This window comes from Melospiza melodia, chromosome 6 (genome assembly GCF_035770615.1).
Source record: "Melospiza melodia melodia isolate bMelMel2 chromosome 6, bMelMel2.pri, whole genome shotgun sequence".
NCBI classification, from domain to species: domain Eukaryota; kingdom Metazoa; phylum Chordata; class Aves; order Passeriformes; family Passerellidae; genus Melospiza; species Melospiza melodia.
Genome location: NC_086199.1, coordinates 15,980,401 through 16,003,599, shown reverse-complemented (window position 1 = coordinate 16,003,599; position 23,199 = coordinate 15,980,401). Strand labels below are relative to the sequence as shown.

At 42.6% G+C, this 23,199-nt stretch overlaps 1 protein-coding gene across 1 annotated transcript in view; it reads right to left on the bottom strand.

Annotated features, from left to right (window-relative positions):
• Positions 1–22,729, bottom strand: part of ITPK1 (inositol-tetrakisphosphate 1-kinase) — a 140,080-nt gene extending 117,351 nt beyond the window's left edge. The window contains exon 1 of the mRNA XM_063160081.1: positions 22,575–22,729. Within this exon, the coding sequence (XP_063016151.1) occupies positions 22,575–22,669 (95 nt within the window). The 5' untranslated portion in view covers positions 22,670–22,729. The remainder of the gene's footprint in view (positions 1–22,574) is intronic.
• Positions 22,730–23,199: the final 470 nt, after the last annotated feature.

The window sequence follows — 23,199 nt, the reverse complement described above, 5'->3', positions numbered from 1 at the left end:
CAGTGAATATTCTTCATGGTCTGCACATGATCCTGAAAATGAAATAAAATTTCTACAATATGCAATATTTGAGTATGGCCTTACATTTAAATGGACAGAAATTTAATAAATGTTCTTTATTACAAAGCGTACAGAATAATTTTAATAGCTAATGTAAAAATTGGGGTGGGAATCAAAAAGAATATATTAAAAAAAAACCCCAACACACACATACCCTGAGCAAAAGCATTCAGGTAAGAGAACAGTTTTCCACTGATCTCATTGGATAGGGCTGAAGTTTGAGGAGCTGGAAATCTAACATATAGAAGAAGGTTCTACCACAAACTTCTTAATATCAATGCAATATAGACCATTAAGGTTCACAGAAATACACCAAAAGCTCTGAGCAGAGATAGGCATAGGATTGTTATGCAAAGGATCAGCCAAGGTCAGAAAGTACAAACTTGAAGTTGGACCAGAGGTCAGACAGTGGGATGAAAAGTCTCCCGTGTTTACCACAGTTTCTGCACCTGAAAAGCACAACATAGTATCTTCAAGACATCTCCACCCTAGCTGGTGCAAATTCCATCATGGTGACTAAACCACTTCAGAGAAGCACATCTATGTATGTGCTATAAATACATCTATTTTTATCTACTCTAGATTACATTGAAGTTTGCTGTTAGAGAAAGATTCTCCCTATTTCTTTCAGTCCAAGGGTTCTTGCTTTAAGCAATAGCGTATGTATAGGTTTGCCAGAACACCCATTTTCTTGTTTGCTTCAGTGGATTGTTAACAGTGCAGTAAAACCCAACCCTCTGATAAATCATAAAACACAAATACTGCCTGGTTTTTATCCAAGCTGTGAGAAAAACATACATCTGTCTGAAAGGTGAAGTGAATGATAAAGACACAAGTTCAACAATCTTGTTCAAGCAAACAAATCCTGTTTGTTGCAAGAAATTTAGAGCATCCCATCTCTGTGAACCAAACATTCTTTTTCTGATGACCTTCAGCCCTTCTCCAGGCATGACCTCTGCCCAAGGGGTCCCTTCAGAGCTCTGCCATGAGCCAGTACCCACAGCATGTGCCCTGCTGTCCCCCACACCCCTGACCTTCCATGGCACTCCTTCCATACATGCTGCTGCTCCTCTCTCTCACCCTGGCGCTGGGGTACACACAAACACAAGGGCTCTCTAATTAATCCTGGCCTTGCTTTTTTTTCTTGCCTTAGCTAGACAGCAGCTGTTACACCCATGCTTCCATCAGTGACTGAACACATGTTTTGAGATGACAACTTTGCCAAATTTGGCCAGGGCATGCAGGAGCTGATACACAACCCTGCAAATGCTATTACATTTTCTAACCAGACTCTGCTTTAACCCAGATTCAGACCTGCTGGGAGGTCTGCTACACCCCATAATGGGGAGAGCCAGACAATTTCTTGGGCCTCCTCAGATTTTCTAGATGCTGCCTCAATGAGCTAAATCCTACCTCATACCTGAGCTCTGTTACTCATATCCTACTTCTCCCTCTCAGAAAAAAAGCCTTAGGCCAAACAGTTCAGCTGCATCTTTTACATTTGCTTCCCTTTATGGACTTCTCTAGATTCTCTGGTACCTGCCCCTCCCCACTACAGGACTGCTGTGATCACAACATGCCGATGACTTTAAAAGATAACCTAAATTCCTCTTACAGGAAAAGGAAAAGCTGCATTTCTGTTCTATTCTACCAAATTACCATTGTCCTTATCACTTAGGGGGTGGACATTTAAACAGCTGAGGCAGCTTTTGAGAGGGATTTGGAGAGGCAGTCACACAAAGGCACGGTAGCAGTTAGTTGTTTTTCTCTGGGTTATATTTGTTCATCTCCGCCCTGAAACTCACCCTTCAATCCCAGTAATTGGCAGCAACTAATTAGAAGGAAAAAATACAAGTAGTTTATTAAATGTTTGATTACATGTTTGATTACACATGATCACAGAACCAAGCTCCCTTGGACAAGCACAGTCATTTTCTCTTGCTCACTTCTTTTGTTTGTAGACACAAGGGATGAGCACTGTGGAGATGCTGTTGTACCATGCTCTGGGATTTCAAACCTATGGGTGACTGCACAACACAAGGCAAGGAGAAGCTGCCCACTCCTCTGCTGTTTCAGAATGATCTCACATTGCTCTTTATTGGATGCAAACTGCTGCACCCCATGTGCTCTCTTTAGGGTTTTCACATTCAACATGTTACATACAGGATCAGCTCAAAGATACTGCCAGAATTACATCACAGGTTAATTGGAAATACAATCAACACAAAGGAAAAGGACTTGTAACAACTTTAAAACAGTTGTAATTCCAAAACACGTATAAGAACTTGAAAAATCACTCCACATAAGAAAAAACCTGCACTAAATCACAGCTTCTAATGATGTCAAAGATTCCGAATGTCTTAGAGCTTTGAACTATAAGTAATGACTTTTGTTCATCCAATTTGCTGTAACTTAAGTTATAAAGTAACAGTTAATTAAAATAACTGAACTATATTATACTACTAAAGTTTGCAAATGTACACATTTACCTCCAAATATCTGAGTAAATAAAGAAAAATTGCTCAGAATATTTTCATGAATTCTTGTTTGTGAGGACAAAAGAAAATCCTTGAACAAGTGTCTGCTTTTACACTCTCCTAGCACATCTATCTGCAACAGCAGGATTTCTTATTCCATGAAGCCTTTTTCCCTGGCAGCATGCTTTCACAGCTCCTTGCACATCAGATCCCTGCAGTCAGCTGTGTTTCATGGCGAGGAGGCTGCTCCACACCCAGCATTACATAACCCCCTTGCTCAGCCTTGCTGACTTCACTCTTGCACTGCCTGGGCATTATCTGCCTAGATGCACTGGCAGGGTTTTGTTCTTGGTCAGCACACAGTCCAAGGTGCCAAACAGGCAGGCATCAACTTAAATAAGGGCAAAAGCTAATCCAATTTAGCAAAAAACATTCCTCTTCAAAATCATCCCAGTTGACCATAATATCATCATGATGGCTATAAAATGAAAGTCAAAACCTTACAAAAGTTGCACTTAAGAGATTGCAAACTGTCATATTATTTGGACTACGCCCTCACATCTCAATGAAACACCACATCACCCCTAATTATCTTCTCTGGTTTCTAGATATTTTCATTTTAATTGCCAGGCTACTTATATTTTTGCAAGAATAATTCGAACACCTGCATTTTCCCCTCCATCTGAATTCTAGCATCAAGATCCATGTAGCATAAAAGATCTTCCTCCAGCCTGGCCTGCATGTCTCCACACCGCTGCCCCAAGGCAGACAGCAGCCAACACCCCCCAATTCCACAAGCTGCTGTCAGAGCTGAGGGCTGCAGAGCACGGAGCACAGGGGACAACAGCCCACCAGGGCAGGGCAGCAGCACCACAGCCAGCCCCGACTTTGCAGCAGGACCCTCTCTCAAGGCCTGGCTTTAAGAGAAGGCCAGTTCCACTGTAAAGCACTAAAGTGCAAATTTTCTGAACTGACAAAAGCACTGACCTACATATTGGCCAGACATAATACCTACAGCTCCAATTACTAATTTCCAATGGAGTTTGCAGCAGCAGCCAAGTGCTGCAGGGCACTTTTAAACCACAGACCCTGCTCACAGAGGTACACTACAGCTTCATTTATGTCCATGTCTGTCTGCAGCATATTCAGTCAGAAGTGACACTGAAAAAAGCAATCATTTAATTATGATTCTATTCTTTTCTTATTGTGGTGCTCTCCTTAGAAAAATCCTAGTAAAGTCACACCTAGACTTTTCCTGGTAAAAATTAACTTCTCTACTCACATCACTACTGAAAAAAAAAAAAAAGCCTACAGACAAACAATTGGAAAATGAAAGAAAAAAATGTAAAACTGCATTTTTGGCCATTTAAGGCAATGAACTGAGAAAGAACGAATAAGCCTTTATGTGAAAACAAACCAGAATTTTAATATTGTTAAAAGCAGGAATATTTCTCTTTTTCAAGTAATTCTCTGTAAAATATGCCACTACAGCTAAGGCTCTAACCCACAAAGTCCAGCATCCTATCTTACAGTAAATTGCTTACAGATGATTCCAAAGATAACCTGTGTGCTACATTTGCCATTAAATGTCTCCCTCTGCTCATACACAAGAGAGAAGTAGAGAGAACACCAAAGAGCAAGTTTCTTTTAATTTCTTCCTGAAAGTTTACCACTTCCTTGGCAATAGGCTTGCTCAAGAACTAATGTCTCTGTTTACCTACAGCCATACAGTTCTTGTGCTGTAATTCAATGGCACCAAGCCCAACATCACTGGTCTTGCACCTTTCTAGCAGCATAAGTAGGCAGGGCATGCTTATGCTGTCAAGTACCAAACAGCTCCACTGATGATGAACATGCTCAGAAAATACAGGCAACAGAAGCTGTGGATGTGGAGCTTGCTATTACAGACACTCCACACACTTAACAGAAGTTTGTATTTCTTCTCTAAACCCAGATAAAAAGGTACTTTTAAAGAGCTAAAGTTAGAATTCAGTTTTTCAGTGGAGCTGTTTTACATGAAATGGGTTTTAAAACTGCAGCCTCTGAGGGGGATGTACTGAGTCCCATCAGTGTCTCAATCAAAACCCATTTCAGGGACTGTAACTTCTGCCTCCCATGCTGTTCCTCACTTTTACTGATGGTGCTGTTTACTCTCTCACCTGGATCACACCAAGGCTTGCACCAGCTGCATCCCACAGGCTCAGCAGTTACCCTGGCTATGTCTGCATGTCCCTCCAAAGGCCCATCTGTCCTGTACTCCACACAAAAGGAAGGAACTCCTCTTGAGTCCTTCCACATTCATCCTGCAATACCCACAGCCTTCAATTTGCTGTTACTAGAAACCCTGTGACACCTGTGCACTCTGGGAGCCAAAGACAGCCTAAAGAGTCCTCAGCCTTGGCAGCCCCTGCCTGGGAGGGCACTGCAATGCTGCAGCCATCCCTGCTGCTCTCACACCAGTGACACAAAACAAGGTGGCAGCTGTGGTGTTGTCCTTTCTATCCTTCACAGCATGGTGGTCTTGGGGGAAAGAGAAAACCACCTGCTAGGGACCATCCTGTCTTTCATACTCAAAGCAACCAGCAGCAAGTTTTTGAACATCAATGAGCACTTTGGATGTTGCCATAAACTGGTACCTGCATGGCAACAATGATTCTGAATTTCATCACTTCTGTTCACATGTTCCAGACAACATTTGGATTAGCTGGACAGTGGGCCAGTACCATCCCCAAGTACTCCAACCAGAATGGAAACTACTCTAGCAGCCCTTTGCCACTTTCCACACAGCTGCAGAATGGACAAATCACACACAGAATCACAGCATCAAGCAGGCTGGAAAAGGCCTCTGAGACCAAGTCCAATCTCTGACTGAAGACCACCACATCAACTAGACCATGACAGGAAGGGCCAAGTCCTATATTTCTTTAAAGACCTCCAAGGATGACTCCACCACCTCCCTGGGCAGCCCACTGCAGCATCTAATCACCATTTCTGTGAAGAATTTCTTCCTAATGTTTAACTTAAACTTACCCTGGCACACAGTCCCAGCTTTTCTTAACATAATTTCTTCAACACAAGTGAGACCATACAGAAATTCTTCCAAAGGATTTACAAAGCCAAAAGGAAAAAAACCACATTTAAATCTCCTCCTTGAAGAAACAACAACAACAACAAAAAAAAAAAAAAAAAAAAAAACAAAAAAAAAAAAACCAAAGAAAACCCCATAAAAACCCAACAAACAGATGACAAAAAAAAAAACCCCAAACTTTAGAGAAGCAATAGAGAGAGAGACCAGAAATGCACTCTCCAACAGATCAACAGCATGGGAAATCTATGGCATGCTGCCAGTCTGAGTATAAAATAAGAACACACAGTAAGGATCTCCTTTCCCTGATGCAAACATGCAGCTTCAGAAGCCAGTACTTGTCCACAAATAATCCACAAAATCACGGTAAAATGAAAATAGTCTCACAACCAGGGCAACTCCACAACATGAACTTTCTTCAGAAGAATTACAAACAGCATCCCAGCTTAAGTACATGCATGACCCTTGTATTGGATCAGAAAGGGTGCTCAGACCAGCTCAGAGCATCACAGCAGGCAGCCCACTCTGATTGCCATATCCATCTTCTTTCCTGGATATGGCTCACAGCTGTCCATTTGAAAAGCAGCCAGGAGAGGAGGCACAGGGCCTTGTAGTCTATAAAAGTTTCATTCTAGTTTGGCATTTTATTCTTTCCCATGAGAGCACTCCTTGAAACCTCCACATACCCAGAGATTACCTGAACACACTGTGTTCTGCAGCCATACTGTTTTCAGTCCTGTGACTGACACAACCAACATAAAAGAGCTCACCTTAAAATACTGACCCTTCTAAAGCAAATTAACTGCTCCCTTTTTTTCCACTTGGGGGTGTTTAGATTACACTGTTCCACTGTCACTGCTAGGATGGGCTCTGAGGCCAGAGGTTCCCACAGCTACATCCCCACCTGTAAAGGAAGACTGAAACACTGCAGTGTGCTGCTTGCTGGCCACTGGAAAGAGCTACGGTGCTATTTCTCAAACATTTCAGAAGATGCATCAAATGATCCTAGATTTCAGAAAATAACTATGCAGTCTTCAAATCTCCTAGGAGATCCAGGCCTCATTTAGAAGGGAAAAAATAGTTTCTTGGTACAATGGTGAACAGCAGCTTCTTTTAGAAAAAAAAAAAAAAAGCTGCAGACCATACCTATCTTTTAGTTTTTAAATAAGCATGACAAAACCAAGCTGTTACCATGGCTGATACAACCCTGAAGCAACCTCATTTGAACCTTTCAGATGTTTAATACAAGTAAAACTGTGCAGAATAAACAAAGAGGAGTGCAGACTTCCGGAAGAGCTGGTCCCAGTAAACATCATACAGATGTGAAAGAAAATTAATAATTTCTGGTAACTCATTATTTGTCCTTTTTTTTTTTTAGTTCAAAGCTAGATAAGTTTTAGAGCACCTCCATGGATAAGCTGCTATAAGAAGAATAAGTGACTCCTGCTTTGGAGGATTTTTTTCCCAAATTTCCTGTGTTAGGTAAACCTTCCCATTAGCCTCAGCAGGTTTATGTTCAAGCTCAAATTTATTTGCAACTTCCAGAGTTTTCATTTTGCTGTGCAGGTTTCATGTGCACTTGGAAAATGGCAACTACTTGCTCTACAGAATTGCAAGGGCCTCCTTGGAAGTCAGGCAACCACAAAAGAAGAATAGCAAAATGTAAGCAAGAAAACAATCCCTATCACCATCACTGTCTCTTCTGCACTGGATTGGTACATTGCCTCCTGACTCCTCCTCTCTTTGCTTTTCAAACCATAGCTTTACTTTTACCACAGCTTAAAGGTACCATGTTAGGAAAGTCAATGCAAGAAGATGAAATCTTAGCTTGGCAAAAACCGAGTTACTTACTCTGCATATGAACTGAAAATATTCATAAGCTAAACAGGTCTGAAAGAGAACAGCAGCTGAATGAATTAAAATTGTTAAAACATCTTGGTGTCCTCAACAAGGTCCAATGATATTTCTTCACAGAAATCAACGAGAAGGAGACAAATTTTAACAACTTTAATTTTTCATTTTGAACCATGTGTTGGAACAACTAAATGTAAATCAAGAGCTGCTGAAAAACAAGAAGAAAGTAATACACACATTGGCTCTTCTTTGAGATCCAATGATCTGTGAGCAATGCACATGCAATGTTCAGCCACTGGACAGCATTCAAACTGGTTTGCATTATTTCAGACAGGCAGAAAAAGTATATTAGAAAATGCACTAATTTACTTAAGTTACAGTGAAGCCTGTGACTGAGCCAAAAGCCAACCCTGTCCTGGCCTGTGCCTGATTCAAGGGTCTTCAGTCTCTTGCACAGGAGAGTATTCCTTGATCTGCAAATTCCCTGTACAACCCCCATCCTAGGGAATGCATGGAAGACACCAAGATTTGAACATATTTCAATTGTTCCCAGCTCATCTATACACACCTGGCACTCTGCTCATATTTTTGAACTATCTGGGCAGCACGCTTCAAAAACTCCTCACAGTCAAACTATAGATTTCCAGCACAGCAGGAAAAAGCCAGCTCTCAGGTTTTTTGGGGATTGGCCTTGCAGAAATACCTCTGAGTTCCTGTAGCCATCCAACACCAACAACAGCCATTTAAAATAAATAATTTAATTTCCTGAAGTGTTGGACAGGAAGAAAAAAACCAAGGAAAAAATTTTCACTTTCAAAGACATACAAAGAATAAGTTAACTTTTTAAGAGTTTTTATTTTATCAAAAGGAGGTCAAATTTTACTGAAAGAGAACCTTCATCCCTGTTCTTATTGAAGGCTCTAACAATTATCCTCTCAAAGCCAAAGCAGTTGCTGAAAACAGCCCTGCACAGACATTACTGTTTCAAAGACCAAAAAATATAAAACCAGAAACATTCTCCAGCACAAGCCTTTTATTATAATATTAATAGCACTTCTAGGCTGCTCCATTATGCCTGGATCAGCCCTAAACAACTGGCAATCTACTTCCAGTTAAAGGCAGAGGGAACTGGGAGAGTTCACATGGACCATGCACATTTTCAGAAACAAACATTTTGTGTTTCAGGTTTCACCACCAGAAGCAAGAGTGCTAAGAAGTCTATTCTGCCAGGGAGCTTTCACACCCACATATCAGTCAACATAAGAAAAGGTGACAACAGCACTAACAAGTAACAGGAAACTCAAATACTACACTTGGTCCTACAAAAACAAATTTCAAATTACACTACTGGATACATCCCTGGGCCAAGCAGGTGTTCAGTGTACTTTCAATGGCACCATGGCTGCATGCTTTAGTTACTACCTACCACCTTTTTGATTCTTGGCCATCAATTGCTGTTATCAAGCTATGATATCTTCTAAGTGCCTGCTGTCACTAGCTATGGCACAACAAGGCAAGAATGAGACAGTGAAAGAAATCCATGTGGTGATCCAGGTTTGCCATCAAATTTGTGCCAATGTGAACAAATTCAATTTCCATTCCAAGTCTCTCAGGATTTCCATTAAAAAAAAAAAAATCTGAACACCAGTTCAGAATATCCAGTTCCCAAGGAATCCAACTACAGAGATCCCTCATAGCTTCAGAGGGTGCTGGATTAGGCCAAGATCTGCAAACATGATCGGTTCCCACCAAGGTCAAAGAAACAACACCTTAAAAAGTAGGAGCTTTTCTGAATCTCAGCCTAATTCATATGCAAGGATTACTGTTTCAGGAATAAGCACTTGCACAAAGAACTTGTACACAATCTAGTTCAGCTAAGGAACAAGATTTAGAGATCTTGATCTTACACATCAGGAAACAGCTTTGCACCAGAAGAAATCTTTGGTAGAGCTGTCTTAGAATAAATTACTTTGTTTCCAAAGTCTTGCCCAAGCTACGAACCCAGCATTTTAATTAAGGCCTCCTAATTGCATTTAGTGTAATTTGGGGTAGGGGGCAGGGAAGAAACATGCTTTTTCACAGTCTGGTGCTACCAAAGTGACTTTAAAAACACACATTAGCTGTAGTAAATGCTCTAACCATGTTCTGTGATTTCAGAAACGTTTCCCTTTTGAAGAAACTTCCCAATATCTGTTTCTACAGAACGTTTTCACAATGACAAACAGGAGAAACTAGGAACCAGGGAAAACCAGGGAAGTTATTTGTTAACATATGAACAGACACAGCACATCAGAGTGAAAGTCTAACCTGCTCTGCCTCTGGCTGTTCTTTCTGTTCTAAGCCAAAGACACAAAAGAAACATCCCAAAATACTGTTTTTCTTCAGCGATTCTCTTGCAAGCCAAGCTACACTGTTTCATTACTACAGCAAAAATACTAAAGGAAAACCTGCCAAAAAGGAAAGGGATTAAGTATTACACTTTAATAGATTATTCAAGACAAACTAGGGATCAAATCACAGCACAAAAATATTGTGCCAACCCCCACTCAAACAATAGCTATTGTGAGCCAAGATGCAGCCCTTCACTGATCAGGAAACCACTGAACACAGTAGCACAAAAATGAGGAAAGACTTTTACCACAAGAGGTGGTGGTCAGCACAGCACACCTGGAAGTGATAGTCTGCTGCAATCAGAATTCTCTGCTATGCACTTGAGCTTATTTTACATGGAGAAAAAGACAGAACTACCCAATGACCCTATGCCTTGCTCATTCAACCACTTCTCACTCCTCACATTGTGGGCTCCACTCCTATTTGACTCAAACGAGCACTTACATCCCACCACCACAATTAAAACACAGCAGCTGACCAGCACCAATCAAGCAAAGTCTTCTCTACTCTCCAGAGCCTTCTCAGGGAGACATGAGCTATACACTAAAGTTTCCTGTGGTTTGATTACAATACCCAGAAGCAATGACAACCTGTCAGATATTTAAAGTATCTAAGAGAGCCTTTAAATTACATTTAGACCAGGCAATACCAAGATCCACTATTTTTACTGAAAAAGCAAGTTCTGATCCAAAAGAATGCTCTACCCTGGGGTGCAATACTAGCTGAAAATGGGCAATCCATCACTAGTAAGCAACAAAAGTGATGAAGATCAATGCCCTATAGCATACATAAAGAGTAAAGCTAGTCACATTGCACTAAAAAAGGAATCAGAAAGGAAACTACTAGAGAGTTCTTGAAACTAAGCTAGCCCCAAACAAAAGTAATTTAGACTGGTGGATGCCTATGACCAAAGATTTTTTCAGTCTACTGAATTATTGAAAAAAAAAAACACCAAAAAACCAGAAACCAAAATTTGAAGCACACATCCTCCTAGATGCTGCAAACTGAGGGCCTAAAATAGCATTAGAAAGAGAAAGGAAAAACAAAACAGTTTCAACCCCCTATCTAGCAGCAAACTGGTACTTTGCATTTAAAATGCGTTAAAATTTTGGTTCAGGAAAAACATCAAAAAAAGATCTACTCTTTTCAAAATTCACTTCAAGCTGGACAATGTCCCTGGACTTTGACCTATTTCTTGAGGCAGAAGGAAAGGTTACACCAAAACATCAAGCCACAAAGTCAAAAAATATAACCCCATCCAGTTCATTTGCAAACAGCTCTTTTCTCCTCCTATAGCCCCAGTTCCCACTTGCAGTTCACACAACCAGCAACAACTAAAGGTGTAGCACAAACTATTTTTCTCCACAGATTAAACGAGCTTTATAAGGTTCTGAAAAGTAAAACTTCTACCAAGGGACGAAGGGTGCTGTTCAATTCTATCATCACATCCTTTTTCCCCAGCACACAGTGCTCCAACCCAATATACAGCAAAAATGCTTCCCTTTTACTCTTGTGCTTTCCCCTTTTCTACTAGATACAGTGCAGAGGTCAGCAACTACAATGGTGGGGGGATTTTTATATCATTAATCTTTCATCAAAATAGTAGTCTTGCTTATTTCTTTTTCCCTTTCCTTCCTCTTACACACAGTTTTACAGGAGTTTTCTTTCAAGGCTTGAAAACTACCAGATTGACAGCTCCAGTGAATTAAGCTCCCTCTTTGTCAACAAAACAAGAGCAGCACCACAGGCAACCTCAGAACAAGCTCCCTCTATCCTTCTCTTCCCACCCTTCCAACTAGCAAGTGTATCTGAATGCTGAGCTTCACACACAGCTCTGTCATGCCAGGGTGCCTTGTACAGAGCCTCTGATAACACAGTTTACCCAGCCTATCTCAAAGGACACTTATGTTAAAGCTACACATGCTGGAAACACCATGACTCAACACATTATCAGCATATACCTGTTCCAGACAGCACACTAACTCTAAAACCATGAGGCTGGGCTGAGGGCATGCACATCTGTGCTTAAAGACTGGCTGGCAAAGAAAATTCCATTTTAGGTAACAGGGTGAAAGAATGCAGAGTTGAAGCAACTCTTAAAGTCATACTCGAGACCAGAGAAAGGCAATTTTAACTGAAAAAATCAATAGGAAGACCAGAAAAACTTGATGCTCTCAATATAAGATCAAAGTCAGGTGCAGATTTTATTAAAAAATGAATTGCACATTTGGCATAAATGCTAGAAAAGACAGGGCTTCTGTTACTATTGCAGTACTAATACAGTGCTTCACTTTCTGGGAGTGCCCCTCTGCTATGTTAGCATTTAACCTCATCAGGCAGCAAACGAGGATCCAGACACCCTTCTCTCTTCAGTTACAAGGGGCTTTTAGGTTCCACAAACCCCTCCACTGTTGGTTTCAAGTCACAGATCACCATGCACTAGATTAGGTTAGAAGATGGATTCTAAACTGAACCAAATCTTAGTTCCTCCTCCCTCTTCTAGAAGCTTTTTTATTTTTAGCAGGAAAGGGTTTTCTTTTTGGGGAAGAACTTTTGACATCTGAACTTTGCAAGACAACTCAACTGAATTTTTTTTTTAATTAGTTAAGAGCCAGGTTGTTTTTGTAAAGTGAATACCAACACACGCACTTAAAAATAAGTAATACCTACTCCTTTGCAGGCTTGAAAAACAAACACACAAAACCAAAACCCAAAATAAAACCAAAAAACCAACATCACAGAAAATTCAACTTTATTTGCTTCTGTTTCTACTCACAGCCAAATTAGAGAGCTGCCAACAAATGCCAATAGCCTCTCTATGTTCCTGTGATGGCAGATATGAAAGTGAGTTCAAAAATGCATTAAAAGGTTCATGTGGAGCAGATCCATCTGTGGCAACTGAACGTGGTACCATGGACACAACTGCTGCCACCAAAGTCTCTAAAAGTGACTGACAGAAGAGGGTCTGCCAAGGGGAAGGTGAACACGTTTGCTCTGTGCCTCACACTTGCCCTAGGCATCTGCTGTAACTATCCCTTCAGGTGCTGGCTGGTGAGTCCCGGTCTGTTGGGCTGTCCTCACACTCTCCAGCTGGCCTGTCACCCCAAACAGCTCCAAGCAATTACAGCCTCTGCTACAATGCAAAACACATCAATGAACTTGAACGCCATTACCACTGCCACCCTCTCATCCTTCAAACTGCAGCAAGGAGAGCCCATTCCATCTGCACTGGTACCACACTCCAGGGACAGCAGGCTCAGGGGGCTGGAGCCTCAGCCTGTAAATTCCCCAAAACTGAGACGAGATTTTGTAATCAAAGGAATGGCATGTTCCTGAACAAAGCGGCATCCACACGCAGCTGCACGACACGCAGAGCTAAAGAACAACAGGGTTCTGTATTAAGTTCATCTCTGTGGACTGTATTTTAACTACCAGGAAATAACCAAGTTTCTCCTTGAAACATACATACCCTATTGGGTTTAAGTGGTCACTGCTGGACTCACTAAAATATACCATGCTGCTGAAGCAGGCAGCGTTTCCCAGCCCACCAGTACAAATGATGACAGTTCTCTTTTTAGGGGAAGCACGGTGACAAGGTAAGGAATAAGCCTAGTCATCCCACCAATTTTTTTAACCAAATGACAAAAGTCATTTCAGAATGGCAGGGAGAAAGGACTGCAGCACTGTGGCTGCCAGCAGGTTAGGTGTGGCATTTTGTAAGTGAACCTTTATGGTATCATTTCCTTCCAGCACCATTAATCACCCCAGACATCACTTGTTCTATCAGCTATTAACCAGTTGCCCCAACCCCAACATGAAGATAACTTTATCAAGGTTAGGCAGCAAGAGTCATTACCAAGCCCTACAACACACAGTGCCAAAGGCCTGCTTTCCAGAGAATCCTCTGAACTATTTCTTCCTGCTGTAACAAAGCACATTGCAGTATTACATGTATTTATCCATACCTAACACCAGGGATAAAATTACAGAAAATACAAAGAATCACCAGCATGTTAAAACACAGATTTCAGAAAAGGACATCTATGTTGCTTATGGCCAAAACATTCAACTCAAACCAGGTCTCTTGAAACACTGATTTTTTAGCTCATTACTACTCTCCGAGGAGAGACACTCAGTATCCATGAATGTTTGTGGTGTAGTCTGATGAGACAACCATGGGGCTTCAGAACAAAAGGCAGGAGCATCATGACTTCACAGCTCAAGATTTAGTATTCTGTATTTTGCTACAGACATGTCTCATTCACTTTTTTTTCCTCCTTTGCCAGTGGCACTATGGAGAATTCAGTTTCAGGAGGCAGTGCCCCAGGACCCAGACCAGACATGCAGAGCCAGCGTGTTACAGAGGGAAAGAACCAAAGATGCCTCTTTGACAAGAGGGAAGAAAAGTCTGTGAGGGATATGATGAAGAGCAAAAATAAGCCTGTTTCTGAGGAGGAAGGACCAACTTCAAATTTTTCCAAGCAAGGAAAATTGACTCAGCAATATAAGACAAGACATATTACAAATCTTCACTAACTGGCATCGGAGGGGAGAAGATTAAACAGCTCAATGAGAACTGAACCTGCTTCCAAGTCCTGTGCCTGACTCTGCCAATTACTTTCCTAGAAGTGCCATTAGATGTGGAAACATGATTTTCTCCACTCTACAGATAAGAGCAACCTCTCAGTGTGCATACATCCTGCTGCCTGCATAGGTAGTACCCTGACTGGGGAAAAGAGCAGACTTGTGCTTTGATTCCCAATTCACAGGAATTATTTTTCATGAGTGGCAATCACAACCCAGTCAAATTAGCCCAAGCACTGAAGCTGGGAGGAAAGAACTACAAGTAGAAACATTCTGCTAGGAAATAAAGGACACCTCCTTCAGTGAAACTCAGTCATTTTGAAAGCCATTCCTAAAGAGCAGTGGTTGTCCTCCAAACAGCATTTCTCTCTGCAGACAGACAGAATACTAACTAGCATTTCTGTAGTATTTGGACACTATGGAAGTATCAGCAGCTTCTGCCTGGATCATATAAAGCATATAACTCCTTCTGAGCAAAGTTAAATTCCATCAGCACAAAACAAGCCATTGTTTCAAGGGCTGAATACTGAACCCAAAAATGAGAAAACGGAAGATAATCAGACAAGAGAGGGTTTGTTCTACGACACGGATGTGACCAGCCCAGGTGCTTATTTTATCTATTATCACACTGATTTCACTGTGTTTCACACACACTTCTTCCTCCTTTCTTTGGAACACATTCAAGAAAAGTCATCTCACCAAAAAGTGTCAGCTGTTGAGATGAATAGCACTTTATCTGGTCAGTATCAGGAGACATGCTATCGATTCCCAGGTGCAGCACATGAAGGCAGAGGAAATATCTTCTGTCATCTCTGACACCCTACTCACACTAAGCCTCTATATTCAAGAGATCTGCACACATTTAGACCGGGTGCTTAGACTTCCCAAGTCATGCCTCCCAAAAAAATAAAGGGACTTGAAGCTACTTAATGCACACTCAGAATGGTTTCTAAGGTACCTTCTGCACTATTAGAGATTGAACCAAACCAGGACAGCACTGACCTCAGGAGAAGTCAACATCTCAGCTCTGAAACAGCATCTCTATCATTCCCAGTATATTTGTCAGAGGTGGTTGCAGAGGTCTCAAGAAAAAAATTCCCCTGCCTACTTGCACAACTATACTGTCTTTTTCACTTACCTATCATCCCTCCTGGGCACAGTGGAAGGCCACTACTTTTCTTCTACCTACAACAGAACTGGAGAATATGCTTGGCAGAAGAGGGGGGAACATGTGTTATTTTTTTTCTTTCCTACAACAACTTTCTACAGTCAAGATGATCTCCAGCCTTTTCTTTATGCTGAACGGCACAGTACAATACACTGTATTTACAAAACCTCCAATTCTTCTCACTTTAGGGCATTAGGATTCTGCTCTCTTTAGGGCACTTCCCAGCTGATTGCCCTTTTCTCTGAAATGCCATGCCCTAGACCAATGGCAGTAGGTGAGGCTGCTGCAGAAGCAGCGTTATCAGGGCTGTGCAGAATGGACACATTACTTCATGTGCCTCGCAGGCTCTGTTCCAACTCATGCACCCCAAGATGACATTTGCTTGGGTTTTCAGGGCTTTTTTTTTTGGCAACACTGTCAATTTGTATTCAGCCTGTGATCTGCAAAAGAATGCAGATCTTTCTCAGGAAAGCTACCACCTGGCCAGGCTTATTATTGTTCCTGGCTGCATATCAGTTCCAACAGGTTGTGGTGAAGGGATGTGCCATAAGGAACACACAAACTTCCTGAACCTGAGGTAAATGATTGCTAGACCACAAAAGTGAGTTGCTATGAAAGGGTGATTGTTACAGCCACTTGTGTTGTCCAGCAGCTGCGCTGTGTTCCCATGAAATGGTTCTGCAAGCATAACACCGTGAGCTTTGTGTGAGAAGAACGCCTGACAGTAGGTGCTCTCAGAGATTAAGAAAATGCACACAGATCCAGCTCTTCTGGAATGTGAAGTCTCTATGCATTACAAGAAGGAGCAGGAACCCAGAAATGGAGTGAGCTTCTCCTTCAAGAAATACACCCTTCTTTGCTACCACATTCAACACTTTCTCATGGCTTAGTATAATTTCTACCATTAGCCCAGTTGTCTTTGTTAAGAATTGATGTCAAAGAAACTTACCCACCCATCTAGCCCCCAGTTACTTCTCATGATATAGAATTTCAGACTAACACAACCAACAATGGGAGCTATTGATCAACACACGTACGTTTTATTTTTATGGATTTTAAGGTTGTAAAAGCTAACTGGCACAAGCCAGATATTCAACAAAAGTAGTATTTAGGGGTTTTTTTGTGGGGAATTGGGGTTAAAGAAAATCCCCTGAGTTCTTCCTGGAAAAATATGTAATATACTTCCTGCCTGCTATATAAAGAAACAGATTAATTTAATACCCTCAAACCAGCATTATTCTTAAATCTGTCTTAAAATTCATGTTTAGGTTCTTGTGCACAGGCCATGACACACAAGGGACCACAAATAAAGTTTAGAAGAGAAAAAGACAACCATACAGATCTACAGCACTGACAACAGTGCTTACCATAGATTACTAATAGTGTGATTTCTCATGTGCTAGAACATGACTTAACTATATCACAAAAACTAAATGGACAGAAGCTGAAGAATCAATTTAGCCTAAAGAAAAGGAAAAAGGACCTAAACAAGTTCAAGCCACACAGAAATTTAAATTAGGCATACTAATATTTTGGCAGGAAAAAAAATCATTGGTTGCTATGTTCAGCAGATTGACCTGGCATCAAAATAGCTTCATCATAACTCAATGAAACAGGCCCAACAAAGCGACACACCACAGTGACCTGTCAAAACCAAATTGTCTTCAGCACAGTGAGGGTTGCTCTGTTAGAGCTACATACCCAAAATTCTGTGCTGAATCCCAGGCCTGCTGAACTGATGCAGGCCACAATTCAAGAACATGGCCTCAAGTCTCAAGTGTAGAGTGCCTGGAAATCCAAACTGGACCCAAACAACTCAGTTTCCTGTGTCAGGGGATGCTATCAGTTTGCCATGGATGATCTCACAAGGAGGGAAGATGACAATTTGGCTTGCTCACTAAAAACCAAGACAACTGGCCTTAACTAGAAGGCATAACTCAATCAGCCTGCTTCCACTGCCTTCTGTGGGCAGAATTTGAGTTTTGCAGCATGTCTATCACTTCCTGAGGAACTTCTCCCTTCCACATGCTTACCCTGCTTTATGAAAAAATCAACAACAGCAACAAAATCCACAGCAGAGTAAAATCCTACCATAAATAACCTGGTCATTAGAGTGTACAAGCACAGTTCTTCTGTCAGTCAAATTGTGGGATTTATTACAACACGAATTACATCTTCAGGCAACTCTTCCACTCCTTTTCTATTTGTTTTCTACATGCCATTAAAAGAAAATTCTGACTTTTTATGTATATAGATACATAGAAAAGCTACCACATTACCATGCAAACTTACAAGCTGCACTGATGAATGCTTTTGTCCAAAGTAACTGAGAAGTAGCTTATAATTTAGAATTGGGTGACTTTAAATTGTCTCCTCTTGGATGAAGTGTATTTCACTTCACATCACTATAACTTATTCATATTGCCGTGACCTTACTGCCTCATATCTCCAGAGCTCCCAGAAGAGCCCACAGTAACAGCTGACAAGCAGAACAACTACCAAGGAAATGGAGGCTTTTACAGAGCAAAGAAACATTTGTAAATGGATGCACCTCACTAATCTTAACTGGTGCCAAACACACACACAACTCATTTTCTGAGTAAATATATGCACTTTTACACACATATATGCCACTTCTCATATGGCACAAACAGGAATCTTTCCATTCACAATGTCCACAGAGACCCAGCAGCAGGCATATTTTACAAATTGATGACATGGGCATCCAAGAGTCCTTACCACCATCTGACACCCACACAGCAGCTCTCCCATCTCTATAATGGAATGTGGCATCTCCATTTCCCTAACCTCATATTAGTGTTCATGCACCTGCACAGTGACAGCCATTCCAAGGTCAATGTGATGAGCATGGAACTGATTGGATTGAGAGCCTTTGCCAACTGCATAACCATTAAACCCAGCTTCAAACAGAAGATGAGACTAAGCAGCTAGAGAAAGGAGGAACTGCTCCTTTCAGCAGCAGCACAGAAACATGACAACATCACAACTACACACTTATATTACAGGCTCTTAAATTCTCCGTTAGGAATCACAGAAATTCTAGGTTGGAAGAGACCTTTAAGATCATCGAGTCCAACCCATGTTCTAACACCTGAACTAGATCATGGCGCCAAGTGCCACATCCAGTCTTTTTTTAAACTCTTCGAGGGATGGTGACTCTACCATCTCCCTGGGTAGATGATTCCAGTATTATGCCTAGAAACCTTGCTTTACTTTTCAGCAGGGCATAGATACTCCATATTTTGACAACAGACAACAACCTAAAGTCTCAGACTGTGCCATCTTAGAGGAGCAGAACATAAAGGTTCACAAGAAAGTCCATTTGAGATGCACCAACCAGACATATGCATGCTGCAGTCCCACAAGGCCCCTACACTCAGGGAACAACAGCATGTATGCTGGAATGCACACAATTCCAAGAGCAACACAAAGCATGGTGTTCTAGCAGCTTTACTAAAAGCACAGGACAACTTGACAATAGTAATAAATTGCCTGACAGTATATGAAACATGTACCAAGTGCCCTGTTCCACACAAAAGAGCTCAACCCTGTATCACAACTCAAACAGGAATGCCTTCAGATCAGAAAGACTGAGACGGAAACTCTCTTCTCACCACTGAAACTGTACTGATGCATGGAAGGGAACATAAAAGTCTTGCTCCAATGTCAGCTTACAAAGCAGCTCATATAGAAAAGAGCTGCTAGGAAAAACCAAAAACCACCCCAGGAAACAGACCAGAACTGAGGACACACCTCATCCCAAAGGAATGCCTTTGCCATAGTGCTTCAGACATAGCAGGGAGAATGACTAACCTGGCACTGGGGAAGCAAAGTCACATCCCTCTCTATACACAGTGTCAGGTTCAGCCAGAGGATCAGAGTGAGCTTAGCACATCTTCAGGTTTGGTATCCCTTGAGAGACATCAGCTACAGGCTTGAAACCAGGCTTCCCAGGTGACAGGCCAAGTATTCTATTCTCCAGGTCAACAGCTCCTAAGGCACTATTCAGAAATCACTCATTCTCTGCAACAGGCCTGTGAAAACATACTGCCTTTTTGGTCATCACTCTGCTCAGAACCCCCAAGGAGATGTAGAAGCATTAAGGTCTGCACTGGGGTGCAACTCAACAATTTGGTATCACTGGTCTGGGCCACAAATGTGAAGGTAGATACAACCACAGGCACTACCTTTATCTCTACAAAGAACACAGCTCAAGTAGGACACACCTAGTCTGTCACAGTGAGGACCAAACATGCAGGTGAACTCAAAGGCCTTTGGTAAGAGGAAGATTCCCTTGAGGATAAAAAGATTATGCAAAAGTTCCAAGACACTGTGTTCATGCAGAACAACTCTCCTGTCAGTTATACAGAAAGTTTCAAGATGGATACAAACACGAGGAAAGTATTTAAGGTTCCTGCCCAGTATTTCTGGAGCAGAAAGCTGAAGCCATGAGTGCCTCCACCCCAAAGCTACACCTTCGCTTCTGGTCCACTCACCCTGGCTAGAGTCTCATTTCAGCTCAGACAATCTAACCTAAAACCTGGAGCCACGCTCAAGAAAGCAGCCTAGCACTTAGAGCCTGTCTCTCACACAATGCTTTGAACAGATTTTAAAGTGTCTGTCCATGCCTCTTTATGATGTCAGTGCTTTGCACAAGAAGTGGCTAACTGTAAAGAAATAAAGATTCTCCTTATCCTAATAATTCCCCTGATTAAACCCAGCATGCTTCATGAGTTCATTAGGAGGCTCCTCTTACTCTCCTGGACTATATAACTGCTTCATTGCAAACTCGTACAAACAAATCTGAACTTTGTAGTCATCCAGAAAGTATATCCCTAGGCAACAGGCAAATAAATTCCAAGTAGCAGTCACCATAAAGCACATAGAGTAGACAGACAGATACATAGTCCACTCTAACACATGAATCACTGTACAGGAATGAGAATGCTTGTCTTGTTTTTCACCATCCACAAGATTTCTAGTAAGATATATGTTAAGCTTTGCATGACTTCTTCTACGGCAAAAAAGCTTACAAGCACACAAATTATCAAGTAGATATTATCCATAAAATACTTGAAATCTTTGCCTAAATGAATGCAACTTCCCTTTGGTGTCAAGAGAAGTTGCTAGGAATGAAAACAGAGCATCCAAGATATCAGCAGAATGTGCTCCAATGAATGTACTGATACCTAAACCAAACATTTATCTCTGCCTGTACAGAAATGCTAATAATGCTTTTAAAAGTATCAAAGCATGTATGAACAGCCATCTCTATCCAGTGTCTGTAAATGCTATTCAAATTGAGCTTAGCCTGAACAGGATGAGGCAGCCTAATTTGCACCAAAAAATTAGTAAAGTGTAGCAAGAGAGACACTTTGGGGTCAATTTTCACAGCAGCATGATGACCCAAAACTATTAATAAGTTTGTACAGTACACAAAGAAATTGTAGATCCACATTACGTAACACAAGTGTAAGGAATTTCTAAGGTAGAGAGAAAGGAAGCAAAGCACTTAGTCAAAAAGAGAAACAAGGACAACGGAGGAGAAAAAGTCTCTTTTGGAGATTGCTAAATATAACAATGTACAGACAATAATATCAAGAAGTTTTTAATGGATTTTCTGAGATTCACTACAGTTCCCAGGCATGAAAAACAGCCTATATCATACCTCAAGGCCCTAAAAAACTTTTTGTATGCCTAATAGAGGTAAAAGTGTATTTTTGAGCACCACAAAACTAACCTAAAATCTCATACAAGGGCAAAATTTAGCATTATTCATAGACAAGAATTTTGCTTGGAGAACCACATAAAATTAAACATTAAACCAGAACTTATGGCCCTTTCTATACTTCAAAAAAGTCTAGTACATTTTGCTGAAGTTTGACAGAGAGAATACAGAATGCCAAGTACAAAAACTGATGTAAAAGTTTGTCACTTTCTTGAAACAGTTTTCTATTCTGCCTCCTTCATCTTTACAGAAAGAAGCAAGTGCTGTCAAAAGAAATTTCACAGGACCTGGTGTTTTTAGCATGACATGCTTTAAATAAAGTGTATTTGAAGTCTCATACAACATATGCTGTAAAGTTTGTAGCATATTTTTCAATTATCAAAACTGATTTAGTCTCCTTATAAACATAGTATTAGAATGATGTGATAAAAAGCTATTATTCAGTACCCATAGCTGTAATGCATGTGTCACAAGACCTTGGACCCACACATGGAGTTTAAACTCCCAATTAAATAATAAACTTGTGTAATATGCTGCAAAAATTATCCTCTCAGCTATTCAGATAAAGTCTAATTACAGCTTATCAAACTAACCTTTACCTCTGGGACAGCATGAAACAGATGTGTAACTCAGACAGTTATACCATCTTCAGATGTCTCATTCACATCCCAAATGAGTACAAGCTTACTCAGTGTTTTGCAGACCCTAATTCTACGTGCTTTCACATAACTTGAAGGGAAGTTCTTCCCAAACGTTTGACTCTTTCTACCAATAACTCGTCTTTGGAAGAGAGTCCGCAAAGATCCCAAATTACCCTATTTCAACGGGAATGCCAGAGACCTCTGTGGAAGCAGAGGGCAGGAACGCACGCAGGCGGGCAGTAAGGCGGTGCTGTGCCGGGCCCTGGCACACCCACGGGGACGCCGCACCATGCCGGATAGTGTTTCCCTGGAGCGGCCGGCAGCGCCCAGGTGAGCGGGAAGCCGGAGCGCTCAGCCCGGCCCGGCGGCAGCGGGGCGGGGTGCCCGGGGCGCTGCGAGCGCTGCGGCCCCGGCCCCGCTCCCGGCGGGCAGAGGCGGCTCCGCGGAGCCGCGCAGCGAGCGCGGTACGCCCGAGGGCGGCGCGGACCACGGCCGAGCACGGAGCGTCCCCAGCCCCATCCCGGGGCCGCCCCGGCGCTCCCCGCGGCGAGGGCCGCCTCCTTACCGGCACAGCTCGGCGAAGGCCTGGAAATTCAGTTTCCTGATCTTCTTCTCGCTCAGCCAGTATCCCACCCGCTTCCCCTTCAGGAAGGTCTGCATGGTGCCGCCCCGCGAGCAGGCGACCAGTCCGGGGCGGCGGGGCAGCGCGGCTGCCGCTCGCACTCGGCGCCTGCCAAACGACGGCTGGAAAAGAAGCGGAGAAAGGAGGATCAGCCGGTTCCCCGCGGCGGCCGCTGCTCCCCGCCCGCCCCGCTGAACCGCCGAGCCGCGCCGCGCCAGGGGCAGCCCCCGGCAGGCGGGCAGCCCCGACAGGCCCTTCCCCGCACCGGCGGGCAGCTCGCCGAGGCACTGAGAAGCCGCTCCCCGCACCAGCCCCGGAGCGCCCAGCCGAGCAGGCACGCCGCCGCTGCCGCCCGCCCCGTGGCACGCCCGCCCGCACGGACCCCGCCGCCGAGTTCGCCTCCGTGCCCGCCGCCGCTGCTGCCGCCGCCGCTGCTGCTGCCGCCGCTGCTGCCGCCGCCGCTGCTGCTGCTGCGCGGCCGCGGTGCTGCTGGTGCTGCTGCAGCCGCTCAGCTCCCCATTTGCCCGCTATTCACAGCCGCCTCCACTTCCTCCTCCTCCGGGCCGTC